General features: G+C 42.3%; 1 protein-coding gene across 2 annotated transcripts in view; it reads left to right on the top strand.

Moving 5' to 3' along the window:
• pdgfd (platelet derived growth factor d) overlaps positions 1–13358 on the top strand; it is a 37060-nt gene extending 23702 nt beyond the window's left edge. Inside the window, exons 2-7 of one of the 2 annotated variants that reach the window (XM_036558039.1) lie at positions 89–275; positions 1115–1292; positions 4609–4662; positions 5212–5392; positions 7112–7326; positions 11862–13358. In XM_036558039.1, coding sequence (XP_036413932.1) covers positions 89–275; positions 1115–1292; positions 4609–4662; positions 5212–5392; positions 7112–7326; positions 11862–11990 — 944 coding nt within the window. In that variant the 3' untranslated portion in view covers positions 11991–13358. Of the gene's footprint in view, positions 1–70; positions 276–1114; positions 1293–4608; positions 4663–5211; positions 5393–7111; positions 7327–11861 lie in introns of both variants that reach the window. The other variant, XM_036558029.1, reaches the window with a different exon arrangement.
• Positions 13359–15742: the final 2384 nt, after the last annotated feature.

The following is a 15742-nucleotide window of genomic DNA, read 5'->3' as shown; positions in this document are numbered from 1 at the left end:
ATGATGCTGCATGTGACCTTGAGTGACCTCACTAACCTCTCTGAGTTGTGGCCCCGCCCCCCGCTAACAGACACCAATCGCCTCACAGACTTGTTCCGTCAAGAGGAGGTTGTCATGGTTACGGGAGGCGGGCAGATCCACAGCCCGCGGTACCCGAACGCCTACCCCCGGAACCTGCTGTTGTCATGGAAACTGCTCTCTGCCCCACACACCCGCATCCTGCTGGAGTTCGACGGGCAGTTCGGCCTGGAGGAGCCCGAGAACAACGTCTGCAGGTGAGACGGATGGACGAAGGGAGGGAAGGATGGAGGGATCAATGAGGAGAAATCTGTAGGACTGCGTTCACCCAGAATTAAAAATGTTCTGAATCGTATACATACATAAATATAATACACTCGCTGTCCACTTTATCAGCTTCGCTGACCGTACAGTTTCACTCTGTAGTTCTACAGTTACAGACTGTAGTGAATCTGTTTCTCTGCATACTTTCTTAGCCCCCTTTTACCCTGTTCTTCAGTGGTCAGGACCCCCATGGACCCTCACAGAGCAGGTACTATTTGGGTGGTGGATCATTCTCAGCACTGCAGTAACACTGACGTGGTGGTGGTGTGTTAGTGTGTGTTGTGCTGGTCTGAGTGGATCAGACACAGCAGTGCTGCTGGAGTTTCTAAACACTGTGTCCACTCACTGTCCACTCTATTAGACACTCCTACCTTGTCAGTCCACCTTGTAGATGTAAAGTCAGAGACGATAGCTCATCTGCTGCTGCACAGTTTGTGTTGGTCATCCTCTAGTCCTTCATCAGTGGTCACGGGGCGCTGCCCACAGGGCGCTGTTGGCTGAATGTTTTTGGTTCTCAGTCCAGCAGTGACACTGAGGTGTTTAAAAACTCCAGCAGCACTGCTGTGTCTGATCCACTCAGACCAGCGCAACACACACTAACACACCACCACCACGTCGGTGTTACTGCAGTGCTGAGAACTAAGTGCTCCTGAAAGTGCTCCTATATGGTCAGTGGTGTGGCAATGTAGAACTTGTCTTTACTAAAGAACCATCTTAAGAGTGTATCAGAGTGTGTGTCAGCTGTGTGCTGATTCTGTGTATGTGTGTGCAGGTATGACTTTGTAGAGGTGGAGGACATATCTGAGACCACCACTATAATCTGGGGTCGCTGGTGTGGGAGGAAAGCCCCCCGGCCCATAACGTCCAGGACCAACCACATCAAGATCACCTTCAAATCAGACGATTACTTCGTGGCCAAGCCGGGATTCAAACTGTGCTACACTCCAGTGGTGAGTTTCTCTCATTTATACACTTAAAAAAAAAATGGTTCTTCGACGGTTCTTTGGTAGAGAAAACACATCTACATAGAACCATGAACACTTAAAGAACAATTTGCATGATTAAACGTTATTTGCATCATGAAAGGGTTCTTCATATAGAGCCATGAACAGCACATTCTCCCTCAATCTGAAGAACGCTTTCATGATGCAAATAACGTTTAATCATGCAAATTGTTCTTTAAGTGTTCATGGAATCCGTTTTGGTGCTTCATAGAACCATTTTTGCAAAGAGTGTTGGGAACCACAACGAAATTGGAATGATGTCTGTATTGGCCGAGTTGCTTTTTTAAACATCATCAATATTGGGCCAGTGCGTAGATTTGGGTGATATTCCAAACCCATATTTGATGATGCGTTTATTAAAAGCACCATTAACGTTGGGCGACGCTGGATGTGCTACAGCAGCCCAGCTAAAATCTCCCTCAGCACCGCACACACAACCTGCAGCTACTCAGGTAGGCAGCTCCGTACATAAAAGTCCAGATGGGATGTTTTGATATTCTTAAATCTCCTTATCAAAAACAGCATCAAGACTACGAAGCTGAAGTCATCTTCTTATTCACCAGCTTCTTGTTTGGATTCTCTAGTTCCACCTTAAATTGTGCAGCAGTTACATTCTTGTGCTTGAGGCATCAGCAGGGAGAGCCAATAAACGGCAGGTTAAAGTTCATTGTTACACTCTGCTGGTATAAACTGAATGAAATGAAGTGTTCAGCATAACTAATCACGTTTGGTATCAGTTCACTACCTGTTGCTTGTTTTGAAGGTGAAAGATATGAGCTGAAAAAGGTTAGGCTAGTAACTAGGCTTGTAGCTTCCCATTAGCACCTGTCTAAAAGACTGTATAGCTCTCTGTGTAGTTTTCTACTGAGGATTTCTGTGGTCTCAGTATGGCTTTTATTTAATATAGTGATGTTGAAATTCTGTGTGAAGTGCTGTGACAGGCCAAATAACTGAACAGTGATCGGTGGAGCACCGACAGGTGTGCATACCTCCATTAAAACGCTGTGCGATGCTTTTTGACACAGTGCGTCCGATGTGTGGTGGCCTTCACAGATGGCAGTTTGGCGTGCATCAAGATGTAAAGATATGTGAAATATCGGAGATCAGCATCAGCCCAAAATTTCGCTGCGTTCCTAAATTTATACAGCTAAACAGCTGGATTACAGATTACAGATGAGCTTTATTACAGCACTGATCTACTGTAGTTACTCTAGCCACATTTACATGCTGCCTGATGATCCGTTAATAATCTGACTAATAGCTCAATCGGAATAGTCTAGTCCAAATGAGGCCATTCAGATCACAATTTCTAAACAATTGATCGAGGTGGGTAATCCTGTAAAAAATCCGTTAAATAGAAGAATAATATCCGTGTAAACGCCTGTATCTGATTACATTCCCTATCAGAAAGTTTAAGTCCATTCTGATCGTGTTCGTCACGTCATAGTGAAAGTTTATACCGTTCAACATGGCGGAGCAGAAACTGGTCTGCAGAGGAGACGAAGTTTATGCTCTGATCTTTAAAAGACGGCGGTGGGACGGACGTCCAGTTTATGTGTCTCAGAACACGACGTCTTCCTCTCGGCCTTCTTTAATAAGGACATGTGAAGGACTTTTTCCTGAGTCTGACATCATTTTAAAGCAGTTAAAAGCACTGCTCACTGCTGCTCATCTCACTCTGACTGGACTCACGTGATGCTGGTTGTCATGGTAACGTCTACACTAAGCAGTTCTCTACGCATGCGTGTAACTTTGGATCTGATTACTTGTAGTGAGCATATAAACTGATATTTTCATCAGATTGGAGAAAATCTTTGCATGTAAACACAGACACAGTTACAGTGATGCGGTGAAGGGCTGCTGCACACTACTGTAACATTCAGCCCACAGTGTGAACAATAAGCGAGAATAACGGAGTTCGTTGTCTTAGAAGAGCAGCTGGTCTTCGGTGTTGAGGACACCGGATTTCGTGGGACATTCTGTAACTACACACTGCATTGAATTTCAGTTTCAGCACAGGATTTAAATTTTGTGGCATCTGTAGTAATAATAATAATAATAATAATAATAATACATCAATCATAGTAATAATAGCAATAATTGTAGTAGTTCACTATGTTCCTGTAATGCTTTACAACCTGTCAGTCAGGATAGAAGAGAAATGTGTGTGTCGTGTGTGTGTGTGTGTGCGTGTGTGTGTGTGGTGTGTGTGCGTGTGTGTGCGTGTGTGTGTGTGTGTGTGCGTGTGGTGCTATCACTTTAACAGCTGTTCGCCTCCACAACCACTTCTGGAAGATAACAGTAACTCACTCTCTCTCTGTCTCTCTCTCTGTCTCTCTCTCTGTCTCTCTCTTTCTCTCTTTCTCTCCTTTGTCTCTCTCTCTGTATTCTCTCTCTCTGTACTCTCTGTTCTGTAGGATGTTCTAGATTCTCTCTGTGTGTTCTGTTTATTCTGCTCATTTATATTTTGGGTATACAGGTGTGTGTGGGTGTGTGTGTGTGTGTGTGTGTGTGTGTATGTGTGTGTGTGTGTGTGTAGGTGTGTGTGTGTGTGTGTTTCCTGCTGTCCTGCTCCAGACTTCCTGGAACCGCGGCGTTCCTGAACAGGAAGCGTGTGTGGGCTGCGTTTGATCTGGTTTCCGTAGAGATGAGCTTATCGCTTTCCTCGTGTGACCTCTGACCCCACACTATTGTCTGTGGAGTCAGATTTATATAACGGCATCATGTGCTTCTTCAGGAATGTGAGAGTGTCTAAAGGTGTGTGTGTGTGTGTGTTGTGGTGTACCATGTTTATAGCACATTGTGGGGACAATACACTATACACTAACATTGTGGGGACCTTTCTTACAAGCTGGTCCCCACAATGTAAATCATTAAATTTTAAGGTGAAGAGATGTTTTAAGGTTAAGGTTAGTGTAGTAGTAGTTAAGGTTTGAGAGTCTCCAGGAAATGAATGCAAGGCTATGACATGTCCCCACAAATCACATAAACAAATGTGTGTGTATGGAGGGGTGATTTAGAGGGTTAAAAACCCATTTTTATTTTTTTTTTCATGCTTCAGGAAAATACATCTTGTTCCCCTCAGGGTACAAAATACTTCATGAATATTGGAGTGAAATCAGTAAATAAAGTAAAAGAAATTACTTATTTTAATTCTTCAGAAATTATAAATATGGATATTGAGAGGATCTTGTGTGGTTGTGATAATATAAAGGTAAGAGAAGGATAATAAAAGTGTCGAGTCATGATTTCTCTCTTTCAGAATGATCCTCCTCTGCTGTCCTTTACTAACTGGGAGACGGTCACAGCCGTGTCGGTAAGAACACACTGACCGATACACAGCCAAAATACAGACACCACCCACAAAATATACAAAGATACCAAATAACTGACACCAAATTAGACTGAATGAATAACCGACTCTAAATGTAGGTATTGTGATATAAACCGAGTCTGTTCTACAGTTTCTCATTAGACTGAATGAATAACCGACTCTAAATGTAGGTATTGTGATATAAACCGAGTCTGTTCTACAGTTTCTCATTAGACTGAATGAATAACCGACTCTAAATGTAGGTATTGTGATATAAACCGAGTCTGTTCTACAGTTTCTCATTAGGCTGAATGAATAACCGACTCTAAATGTAGGTATTGTGATATAAACTGAGTCTGTTCTACAGTTTCTCATTAGGCTGAATGAATAACCGACTCTAAATGTAGGTATTGTGATATAAACCGAGTCTGTTCTACAGTTTCTCATTAGGCTGAATGAATAACTGACTCTAAATGTAGGTATTGTTATCTAGATGTGTTATCTCTCTCTCTCTCTCTCTCTCTCTCTCTCTCTCTCTCTCTCTCTCTGAAGGATGTAACTGAAGCTCCCCTCTCAGTGGATGATCTTGATGATGTCATCGCCGGGTTCAGTACGGTTGCGGAGGTTATGAAGCACCTGAACCCTCAAACCTGGCAGCAGGACCTCAACAGCATCTACACTCACACACACTACTACATACCACGCAGTTACTATGCCGACCGCACACAGAAGGGTGAGTGTAGTGATCGTCTATAGTGATTGTCTATAGTGATCTATAGTGTTTTCTCCTTAGTAGTGCTTTCTTACAGTACTCTACTGTACAGTCGTGCGCAGAACTTGTGAATACACTCCTTCAAATTCCACGCTGTCGTTGATTTTCTAAGTGACAGTAAGTCATAAAGGTACATGAAAAGAACCCAATTAAACAAATGAAACAAAAACATGATCAATAAATAAATATTATTAAAATATTATATTAATCAGTCGACCCCCTGGTAGTAGTACTCCTTATACTGTGTGAGGCAGCTAGCATATTTCACTTGTGGCTAGCCCATTAGTTTGTGGCCTGAGTATTAGCTCTTAGCTAGCCTATAACCTTGTGGCTGGAACACTTTCTGATTATTAGCTCCTGGCTAGCATATTAACTTGTGGCTATTGCATTAGCTCATGGTTAGCATATTAGTTTATGGCTAGCACAGTAGCCTGTGAATTGAACTGAGGCATCACTGTACTGGGTAAAAGAGAAGCTGTAGGTACAGGACTGTGGGTAACAGCTGCCCTCCGTCTGGCAGGCTGGGTTTGATGCCCCGCCTGGGTGAGGACCCCACGCTGCACCCATGTAAGGGTCCGAGGACAAGACGCTACGTTCACCTCCCTCAGTAACATGATTAAGTTTCCCAAGTGCGTGAATGTAAATGAGGAATTTTGTGAGTTGTTACTCTCTGAGTGCTCTGTGTGTTTGTGATAAACCTGCATTTACTGCACATTCCTCACGCTCAGTGTGTGTGTGTGTGTGTGTGTGTGTGTGTGTGTGTGGATGTGTGTGTGTGTGGGTGTGTAGAAGAGATTCACTCATGCCAGGCTTCTGAAGCAGAGCAAGAGAGAGAGAGAGAGTAGTAGTTAACTATTTACCTGCTTTTAATGAGGATTATTCAACTGTGTCTCCTTAACACACCCACACACACACACACACACACACACACTCACACACTCACACACACACACACACACACACACACACACACACACACACACAAACACACACACACAAATACAGGACGCTGGAGGCAATGTATATAAATATAAAAATACATATGTAGTGTTTGCTGCATTGTTACTTTAAATAAACATTGTTTATGTTCATTCCTGTTTATCTGCCTAAATGAGAAATCTCGATAATAATATCGGGCTAAATGCGAAATGGTTCAGATTTTTTTTACCGTGGTGGTGATAGGAACCAGGGGTCGCTTTGACTACAACACAAATATATGTATACATTTTAATAAAAATATATATGTTAGAACCAAAATCTCTAAACTATCATAAAACAGTGTCTCAGTCATCAGGCAGTGAATTCATAACCATTTCATGTAGTAACTTTCTGTGAGGGAGCTTTTAGAGGTGGACGTCTGGTTCATATCACCACCACTGTGAACAACTTTGACTCCGCAAGTTTCTCAAACCACTCTGAACGACTCTGTTTACATCTTAACCGGTTATTTATGCAGAGAATTTTGGAAAATTGGTGGAGATTCACATAATGATGATTATAATTCCAGGAGGTTTGGGTCAGTTCTTGGAGTCTGAAGGCCACAGTTTAGATACTGCACAGTCAGCTCTTCTCACATTAAGCTGCTGCTGGCAGACTCCTCCCAACACACACAAACACACACACACACACACACACACACACACACAGACACACCCACTAATTTGTCTGTTTTTCTCTCAGTTGATCTGGATCGTCTGAATGAAGACGTAAGGCAGTACAGCTGCACTCCGCGCAATTTCTCGGTCAACCTGCGGGAGGAGCTGAAGGCCACCAACGCAGTGTTTTTCCCACGGTGCCTGCTCGTGCAGCGCTGCGGCGGAAACTGTGGCTGCGGCACGAGCAACTGGAACTCCTGCAGCTGCGGCGCCGGCAAAACCGTCAACAAACTACACGAGGTAGATCTTCACCCACCTCCAGCTTCATATTCAGACTGACGAGTTTCAAGGGCCGTATTACAGAAACATCTCTGAAATCTGACCTGTTTGGTCTCCATGACGACTTCAGTCCGGACTGAATTCAGGACAGTCGCTATTCCAGAGTAACAGTTCCTGACTTCATAATCTCATCATGAACTCCAGATAAGAAAACAGCATCACACAAACATCCTAACTAGACTAAACCTCCTAAATCCTGTCCTAACTTTAGGATGAACCCCAACAGGGTCCTCACTTCAACTAAAAAAGTGAAGTAACTGAAGAGTGATTGCCCAAATTAAGCTTGCCATGATGTTGCTAGGTTGTCGCTAGGATGTTGCTAGGTGGTTACTATGGTATCCTTTATGGTTGCTAGGGCATTGCTAGGTGACACTATGGTATGTCAAGTGCTAATGTGTTAGTGTGTTGCTAGATGGTTGCTATGGCATTCCCGGTGGTTGCTAAGGTGTTGCTAGGCAGTTACTTTTGTATTCCCAAATGGTTGCTAAGGTGTTGCTAGGTGGTTGCCATAGTATCCTATGTGGTTGCTAGGTGGTTGCTATGGTATCCTATATAGTTGCTAGGGCATTGCTGGGTGATGCTATGGTATGTCAGGTGCTAATGTGTTAGTGTGTTGCTAGGTGGTTGCTGTGGCATTCCCGGTGTAGGCTAAGGTGTTGCTAGTCAGTTGCTGTTGTATCCCAAATGATTATTATTATTATTATTATTATTGCTGATCCTGATGCTGTGGTCAGTTTGGGTTTAGAGGACAAAGAACTGGTCAGTCCAAACAGCAGAATCGTCCACTATCAGCACCAGGAGGAGGAATTCCAAACACAGCAGATGTTTTGGTCGTGTTAGTTTATTTTGGCGCATAGAACATTTAATTCACCACAGAACGTCGGATCATATTACACACACACACACACACACACACACACACACACACACACACACACACAATAAAAACACTGTGCACACACTAAAAACACACTACACACACACACACACACACAATAAAAACACTGCACACACTAAAAACACACTACACACACACACACAATAAAAACACTGCACACACTAAAAACACACTACACACACACACACACAATAAAAACACTGCACACACTAAAACACACTACACACACACACACACAATAAAAACACTGTGCACACACTAAAAACACACTACACACACACACACAATAAAAACACTGTGCACACACTAAAAACACACTACACAACACACACACAATAAAAACACACTGTGCACACACTAAAAACACCACACACACACACACAATAAAAACACACTGTGCACACACTAAAAACACACTACACACACACACAATAAAAACACACTGTGCACACACTAAAAACACACTACACACACACACACACACAATAAAAACACACTGTGCACACACTAAAAACACCACACACACACACACAATAAAAACACACTGTGCACACACTAAAAACACACCACACACACACACACAATAAAAACACACTGTGCACACACTAAAAACACACTACACACACACACACACACAATAAAAACACTGTGCACACACTAAAAAACACTACACACAATAACACTAGACACACACTATACAGTCACACACACACATACACACTACACACACAAGAAACACACACTGTGAACGCACAATACACTCACACACACACACACACAAACAAATAATACACACACTACACCCACACACACAGTGTACACACAGGAAACACACACAATGAACGCACAACTCACACACACACACACTGGAGACTGCGTGTGTGTGTGTGTGTGTGTGTGTGTAGGCTGCCCTATTCATTGTGTCAAAATGTCATGATGAATCAACCAATAGAAACGATCCATAATTACTTGGAAGCAAAATCTTCTTGCACTGACTTACATTAAGAATTAGAAATGCTTTTTCATTCTCTGGAAAACTTACATTTGAAGATGAGCGATCTGATTCTTAAGGTGTGTGTATGTGTGTATATATATATATATGTGTGTGTGTGTGTGTGTGTGTGTGTGTACAACCCTGTGTCCTTACATTTTGCAAAAACAAACTTATGAGTATGTGTTCTGTTTCATTCTTATCAGCATTAAACACTCACACACACACACACTCTCACACACACACCACACACACACACTCTCACACACACACACACACACACACACTCTTCGAGTCTTTTTTATTAAACTCTGTTTTATCTCTGTCGCTGCCCTCCAGCTCTTCTTTCTTTCTTCTTCCCCCTTATTCCTTTCTTCATCTTTATCTTTCTCTTGCACACCCTCACAGAATCCCTCATCCTCTCTCTCACTCCCTCACTCTCTACTTTTCTCCCTCTAATACCCCTCATTCACTACTTCAAACCTCTCTTCTCAGTCTCTCTTCCTCCCTCTCTCTCTCTCTTTGATCAGTCCTGAGGAGTGCTTTATTTTGTTACACTGTGTTATCAGTAAATTGCTGGAAAGACAAGTGTTGGTTAAGGAAGCACTACTGTTTAATCTCTAAACTCAGAAGTGATGACAGCTTCAGGATAGACTGACATACTTTTGTGTGTGTGTGTGTGTGTGTTGTGTGTGTGTGTGTGTGTGTGTGTGTGTGTGTGTGTGTGCGCAAGGGTGCTATTTGCTACCACATCCTAAAAAATGCGTCCTATCAACGTGTCCTTAACAGTCTCATGTTAAGGTGTTTGTTTTGTAGTAGAAAGGTATCATATTATCAGAAATACCAGTAAACCAGTACACAGGTGAATCGTTTGGTACTTTAAAAGGGATTAAAGGCCTAAGAAGACTACTTAGCTGTGGTATAAAGATTTTACTCTTTGGAAAGTCTCTCAGTTGACCACCCCAGAAAGACTCCTTAGCTACGAGGGAAAGTTTTTATTTGGTCAGCAGGCCCAGGAAGTCTCTTAGCCACAAGGGAAAATTTCTTGGTTAATAGGCCTGGAAAGACCCGCAGCTGCAGGAAAGTTTCTTGGTCGACAGGCCTGGAAAGACTCCGTAGCTATGAAGGAAAGTTTATCAGTCGACAGTCCCAAGAAGTCTCTTAGCCATGAGTTTCTCAACCAGTAAACACTTGATGACTCCATTAGCTGTGATGGAAAGTTTCTTGGTCGACAGGCCTGGAAAGACTCCGTACCTCTGAGGAAAAGACCTGGGAAGACTCCTTAGCCACACAGGGAAAGTTTTTATTTGGTCAGCAGGCCCAGGAAGTGTCTTAGCCATGAAGGAAAATTTCTCAGTCAACAGTCCCAGGAAGTCTCTTAGCCACAAGGGAAAGTTTCTCGGTCGACAGGCCAGGAAAGACTCTGTAGCTGTGAAGTAAAGTTTCTCAGTTGATAGGCCAGGAAAGACTCTGTAGCCACAAAGGGAAAGTTTATCAGTCGACAGTTCCAGGAAGTCCCTTAGCCATGAGTTTCTCAACCAGTAAACCCTTGATGACTCCATTAGCTACGATGAGAAGTCCCTCAGTCAACAGACCCAGCAAGAATCCTTAGCCTTGAGAGAAACTTTCTCTTTCGATAAGCCCAGAAAGACTTTTTTAACAAACTCACTCGCTCACATTGTTACACATATAGGAAGGAGGACGAGGAACATCCTGCTGAACTCTAATAAAACATACTGCTGCTCAGTCCTCAGTCTCAATCGAAATAAGGTTGCAGATTTGATCCTTTCTCAGCACAGGCAAAAGCTTCCCAACATGGCGATTATTACCTTTGTAGCATCGACAGCATTATTGCATTATTTTGAAAGCATAAATAAAATGGAAAATTCTATATGTAAAAGAACAGTTGCTTTCAGGTTTCCATTTTGGTTTTTGAGCGCATCCTAAATTTCAGTTTCAGTCAAGAATTTTCATTTCTGTGCATCACATTCACGTTTCCGTTGAAAAAAAACCATCATTCCGCACCTTATAGTTGTACGCGGCTGACGGGGGCATGAAGCTACGGAAGTGTTGCCATGGTGACCATGGTGTCAGCAAAAATAGATGATTGTCAAAGGAGAACTTTAGCAGTGTAGATTGTTTATTTGAGGTGGAGAAAGGCAGGAGGCGCTCTGCGCTCTTTTAATAAAGTGATATACAAATAAAATAAAAGGGAAAGTTTCTCGATCGACAGGCCTGGAAAGACTCCGCAGCTGTGAGGGAAAGTTTTGTGGTCGACAGAATTTTTTTTTTGTTGCGTATAATACTAAACTCGTCTGGAATTCAACGACGAGATGTTTGGCGTTTATGGCTCCCTAAAAGTCAGTATCCAGTTTATTCCTTCGCTGTAGTCGACAGCAAAAGTTGGGAAGATTTAACTCTTAATGGATCACTCCCCTCACCGCTGTGGACTGTGGACTGTTGCCAAATGCAGTTGTAGCATTTTCCGTTGCAGCTCCAATGAAAACAGTGAAACATATGGTTTGCTGTCTACCGCAAACACGTGAACACAGCATTGTTGTTGTTGTTGTTGTTGTTGTGTTTAAATTGTCTTTGATGCCTTTGTAGGTGCTGAAGTTCTCTCCGGGACAGAACTACTACAGGAAGAAGACCCGAGCGCGCTGGGTTCTGGAGGAGATCCACCTGCAGCACCACGAACGCTGCGAGTGTGTGTGTCACTCACGGCCTCCTCGATGAAACACACATGCACACACCTACATACATACAGCGTCCTCTCAGTGTTCTCTCCAGCCTTGACTGATGCAGATATGTAGCCTTCTGTCTGTGTGTTGATATTTTGTAGTTTTATCTGTCTGTGCCTTCCTGCACACACACACACACACACACACACACACACACACACACACACACACACATAGTAACTGCAGTATTATTTATTTCTGTGTTTTATATGGAGAGTATTATAGACAGTAATGGGACCAAACCAGCCTGAAAAAATAGCTTTTGTTTCTGCCAGCTTCACATGCGCACACACACACACACACACACACACACACACACACACACACACACACACACACACACACCCGTCTGTCCTCTTTGTAACTCTGGAACATCAAAGCAAAAAGCCAGAGAAGTGTTACACCCGCCAACAAAAAACATTGCATTCCCTGCATTCCAGCTCTCTCGCTCACTCTCTCCTTAAAAACAGCCGCTCTCACCTGCACACAGGTGTTTCTGCTCGAACAGTAATCACCTTTTACAACCTTTCCAGTCATTTTCCATGTGCGTCCATTTCCTGTCCCCAGGCTCCGCCCACAAATGTGTTCTTTCGGAGCTAATGGCTAATGTTGGGAGGTTGAACCAGCTTTACAGACTCAGTTTATATCACAATACCTACATTTAGAGTCGGTTATTCATTCAGCCTAATGAGAAACTGTAGAACAGACTCAGTTTATATCACAATACCTACATTTAGAGTCGGTTATTCATTCAGCCTAATGAGAAACTGTAGAACAGACTCGGTTTATATCATAATACCTACATTTAGAGTCGGTTATTCATTCAGCCTAATGAGAAACTGTAGAACAGACTCGGTTTATATCACAATACCTACATTTAGAGTCGGTTATTCATTCAGCCTAATGAGAAACTGTAGAACAGACTCAGTTTATATCACAATACCTACATTTAGAGTCGGTTAGTCATTCATTTGAGAAGTGCTGTTTCTCATTAGGTTGAAATGGATTTTCATCAGTGGTCTGTAAAACTTGTCCAACTCCACAACAGTAGCTACAAAATAACATATTTTTGAGCATGAAAAGGTCAGTTTATGAGTTATAAACGTAATGGTGGGGACCATGAATCCGATGGTCTTAATTTTAGTTTGTTGGGAGCTCAATTAAACAGATGATTCTTTTTAAGCAATGGTTTGTGTGAACATTCTGACAGATTTCACGTAAAAATATGTTTCTGTCTCTGAGTTATTGAAATAAATGATTGTGGAGATCAGCGAGGACTGAGTACCAAAAACAAAACCAAATACCAAAGACTTTACACTCTCAGATTAAACTGTTTTATATGTAACTTGTCATAAAAACACAATAAATTGGAAGTTTTTCATGTTTTGAAACGTCCAGTGTCCAGTGTGTCTTTAGTTGGTGCTTTTCTGGAGTTTGGGTCATTTTTCCTCAGGGGACAACGTGCCAACACGAGAAATATATCAGATTCACAAAATATACAGCGACTGGCCTTTTCAGTAAGTACACCATCTCGTTTCTACACTCACTGTCCACTTTATCAGCTCCACTGACCGTATAGTTTCACTCTGTAGTTCTACAGTTACAGACTGTAGTCCATCTGTTTCTCTGCATACTTTGTTACCCTGTTCTTCAGTGGTCAGGACTCCCATGGACCCTCACAGAGCAGGTACTATTTGGGTGGTGAATCATTCTCAGCACTGCAGTAACACTGATGTGGTGGTGGTGTGTTAGTGTGTGTTGTGCTGGTCTGAGTGGATCAGACACAGCAGTGCTGCTGGAGTTTTTAAACACCTCAGCATCACTGCTGGACTGAGAATAGTCCACCCACCAAAAATATCCAGCCAACAGCGTCCTGTGGGCAGCATCCTGTGACCACTGATGAAGGACTAGAGGATGACCAGCACAAACTGTGCAGCAGCAGATGAGCTATCGTCTCTGACTTTACATCTACAAGGTGGACCAACAAGGTAGGAGTGTCTAATAGAGTGGACAGTGAGTGGCCAATCAGACAGTGCGCTGCAGTTCTTTCTCTCACCTAATGGTGGCAGCAGTGCTGTAAGATTACAGTGTAACGCTGCACTGTGGTAACGAAGTAGCTAATGTTTAAGAGCCTTTCTTCTCCAACTGACCTGCAGCTTCATCTGCTGACCACATTTAGTCCAGACAGCAGCTGTAAAGCTCAGACTAAGACTGAGAGCCACATATTTTGATGGAATGTGAACTTTTTCATTGAGAGCCGCAGAAAACAAGCCTCATATTTCATAAGACTATAATGAATTTAATACCAACAGACATGAAACAGCATGAAGATTACAGTAAATATTCAGGAGAGAAACTAAAGCAGCTGCAGCTCTGAGTCTCACAGCACCGACTTCATATCAGAGCAGATTCAGCAGCTCAGGAAATATTAACCCTTTAAAGTGGAACAATAACGGCTGTTTATTCTTGTCTAATAAAGTGATCAAATCTTTTAAACCCTATATTTATTTGAAAATAGTACAAAGACAACAAATCAGATGTTGAAACTGAGAAATTGTTTTTTGAAAAATATTTGCCCATTTTGAATTTGATGCCAACAACACATTTCAAAAAAGTTGGGACGGGAGCAACAAAAGGCTGGTAAAGTTGTGTAATGCTAAAAAAAAACACCTGGTGGTTAATTGGCAACAGGTCAGTAACGTGATTGGGTATAAAGAACATCTCAGAGAGGCTGAGACTTCCAGAAGTAAAGATGAGGAGGGGTTCACCACTCTGTGAAAGACTGCACAATCAAACAGTGCAACAATTGAAGAATAACGTTTCTCAAAGTAAAATAGCAAAGAACTTCTGCTTTTCATCGTCTACAGTACATAATAACATTTAAAGACTCAGAGAATCTGGAGAAATCTCTGTATGTAAGGGACAAGGCTAAAAACCAGTATTTGCAGGCTCTGATCTTCGGGCCCTCAGGCAGCACTGCATTAAAAACAGACAGGATTCTGTAGTGGAAATCACTGCATGAGCTCAGAAACACTTGTGAAAACCACTGTCTGTGAAAACAGTTCATCACTGCATCCACAAATACAAGTTAAAACTCTAAAACGCAAAGAAGAAACTGTACATAAACAGGACCCAGAAACGCTGCCACCTCCTCTGGGCCGGACCTCATTTAAAATGGACTTTTTGGAAATCATGGACACTGTGTCCTCCGGGCTGAAGACCACTCAGCTTGTTATCAGTACACAGTTCAAAAGCCAGTATTCATGATGGCATAGGGGGGCATTTGTGCACATGGCATGGGAGATGTGCACATCTGTGAAGGGACCATTAATGCTGAATGATATATACATGTTTTGGAAACATATGCTGCCATCCAGACGACGTCTTTTTCAGGGAAGGCCTTGATTATTTCAGTAAGACAATGTCAAACCACATTCTGCACGTATTACAGCAGCATTGCTCCATATTAAAAGAACCTGGGTGCCTTTAAAAATATGGTTTACATGATTTGCACATCATTGCATTCTATTTTTGTTTATCGTGCACAGCGTCCCAACTTTTTTGGAAATGGAGTTGTAATTATTTGTTATAAGCGCTCATTGATCCAAACTGCTCTGAACAATCCAACAATAAATCATCGTGCATCTTTTACACAGTGATAGGAAACACTGCAGCTCATAGACAGCTCTGATTCTATGTGCTCATATTTTGTAAACAAATTTTGAATCATTTTTGAATAATATTTCA

The sequence above is a fragment of the Colossoma macropomum genome, unplaced genomic scaffold (assembly GCF_904425465.1).
Source record: "Colossoma macropomum unplaced genomic scaffold, Colossoma_macropomum, whole genome shotgun sequence".
NCBI lineage: Eukaryota > Metazoa > Chordata > Actinopteri > Characiformes > Serrasalmidae > Colossoma > Colossoma macropomum.
The sequence above is the reverse complement of the archived record's forward strand: the minus strand, read 5'-3'. Positions and strand labels throughout refer to the sequence as shown.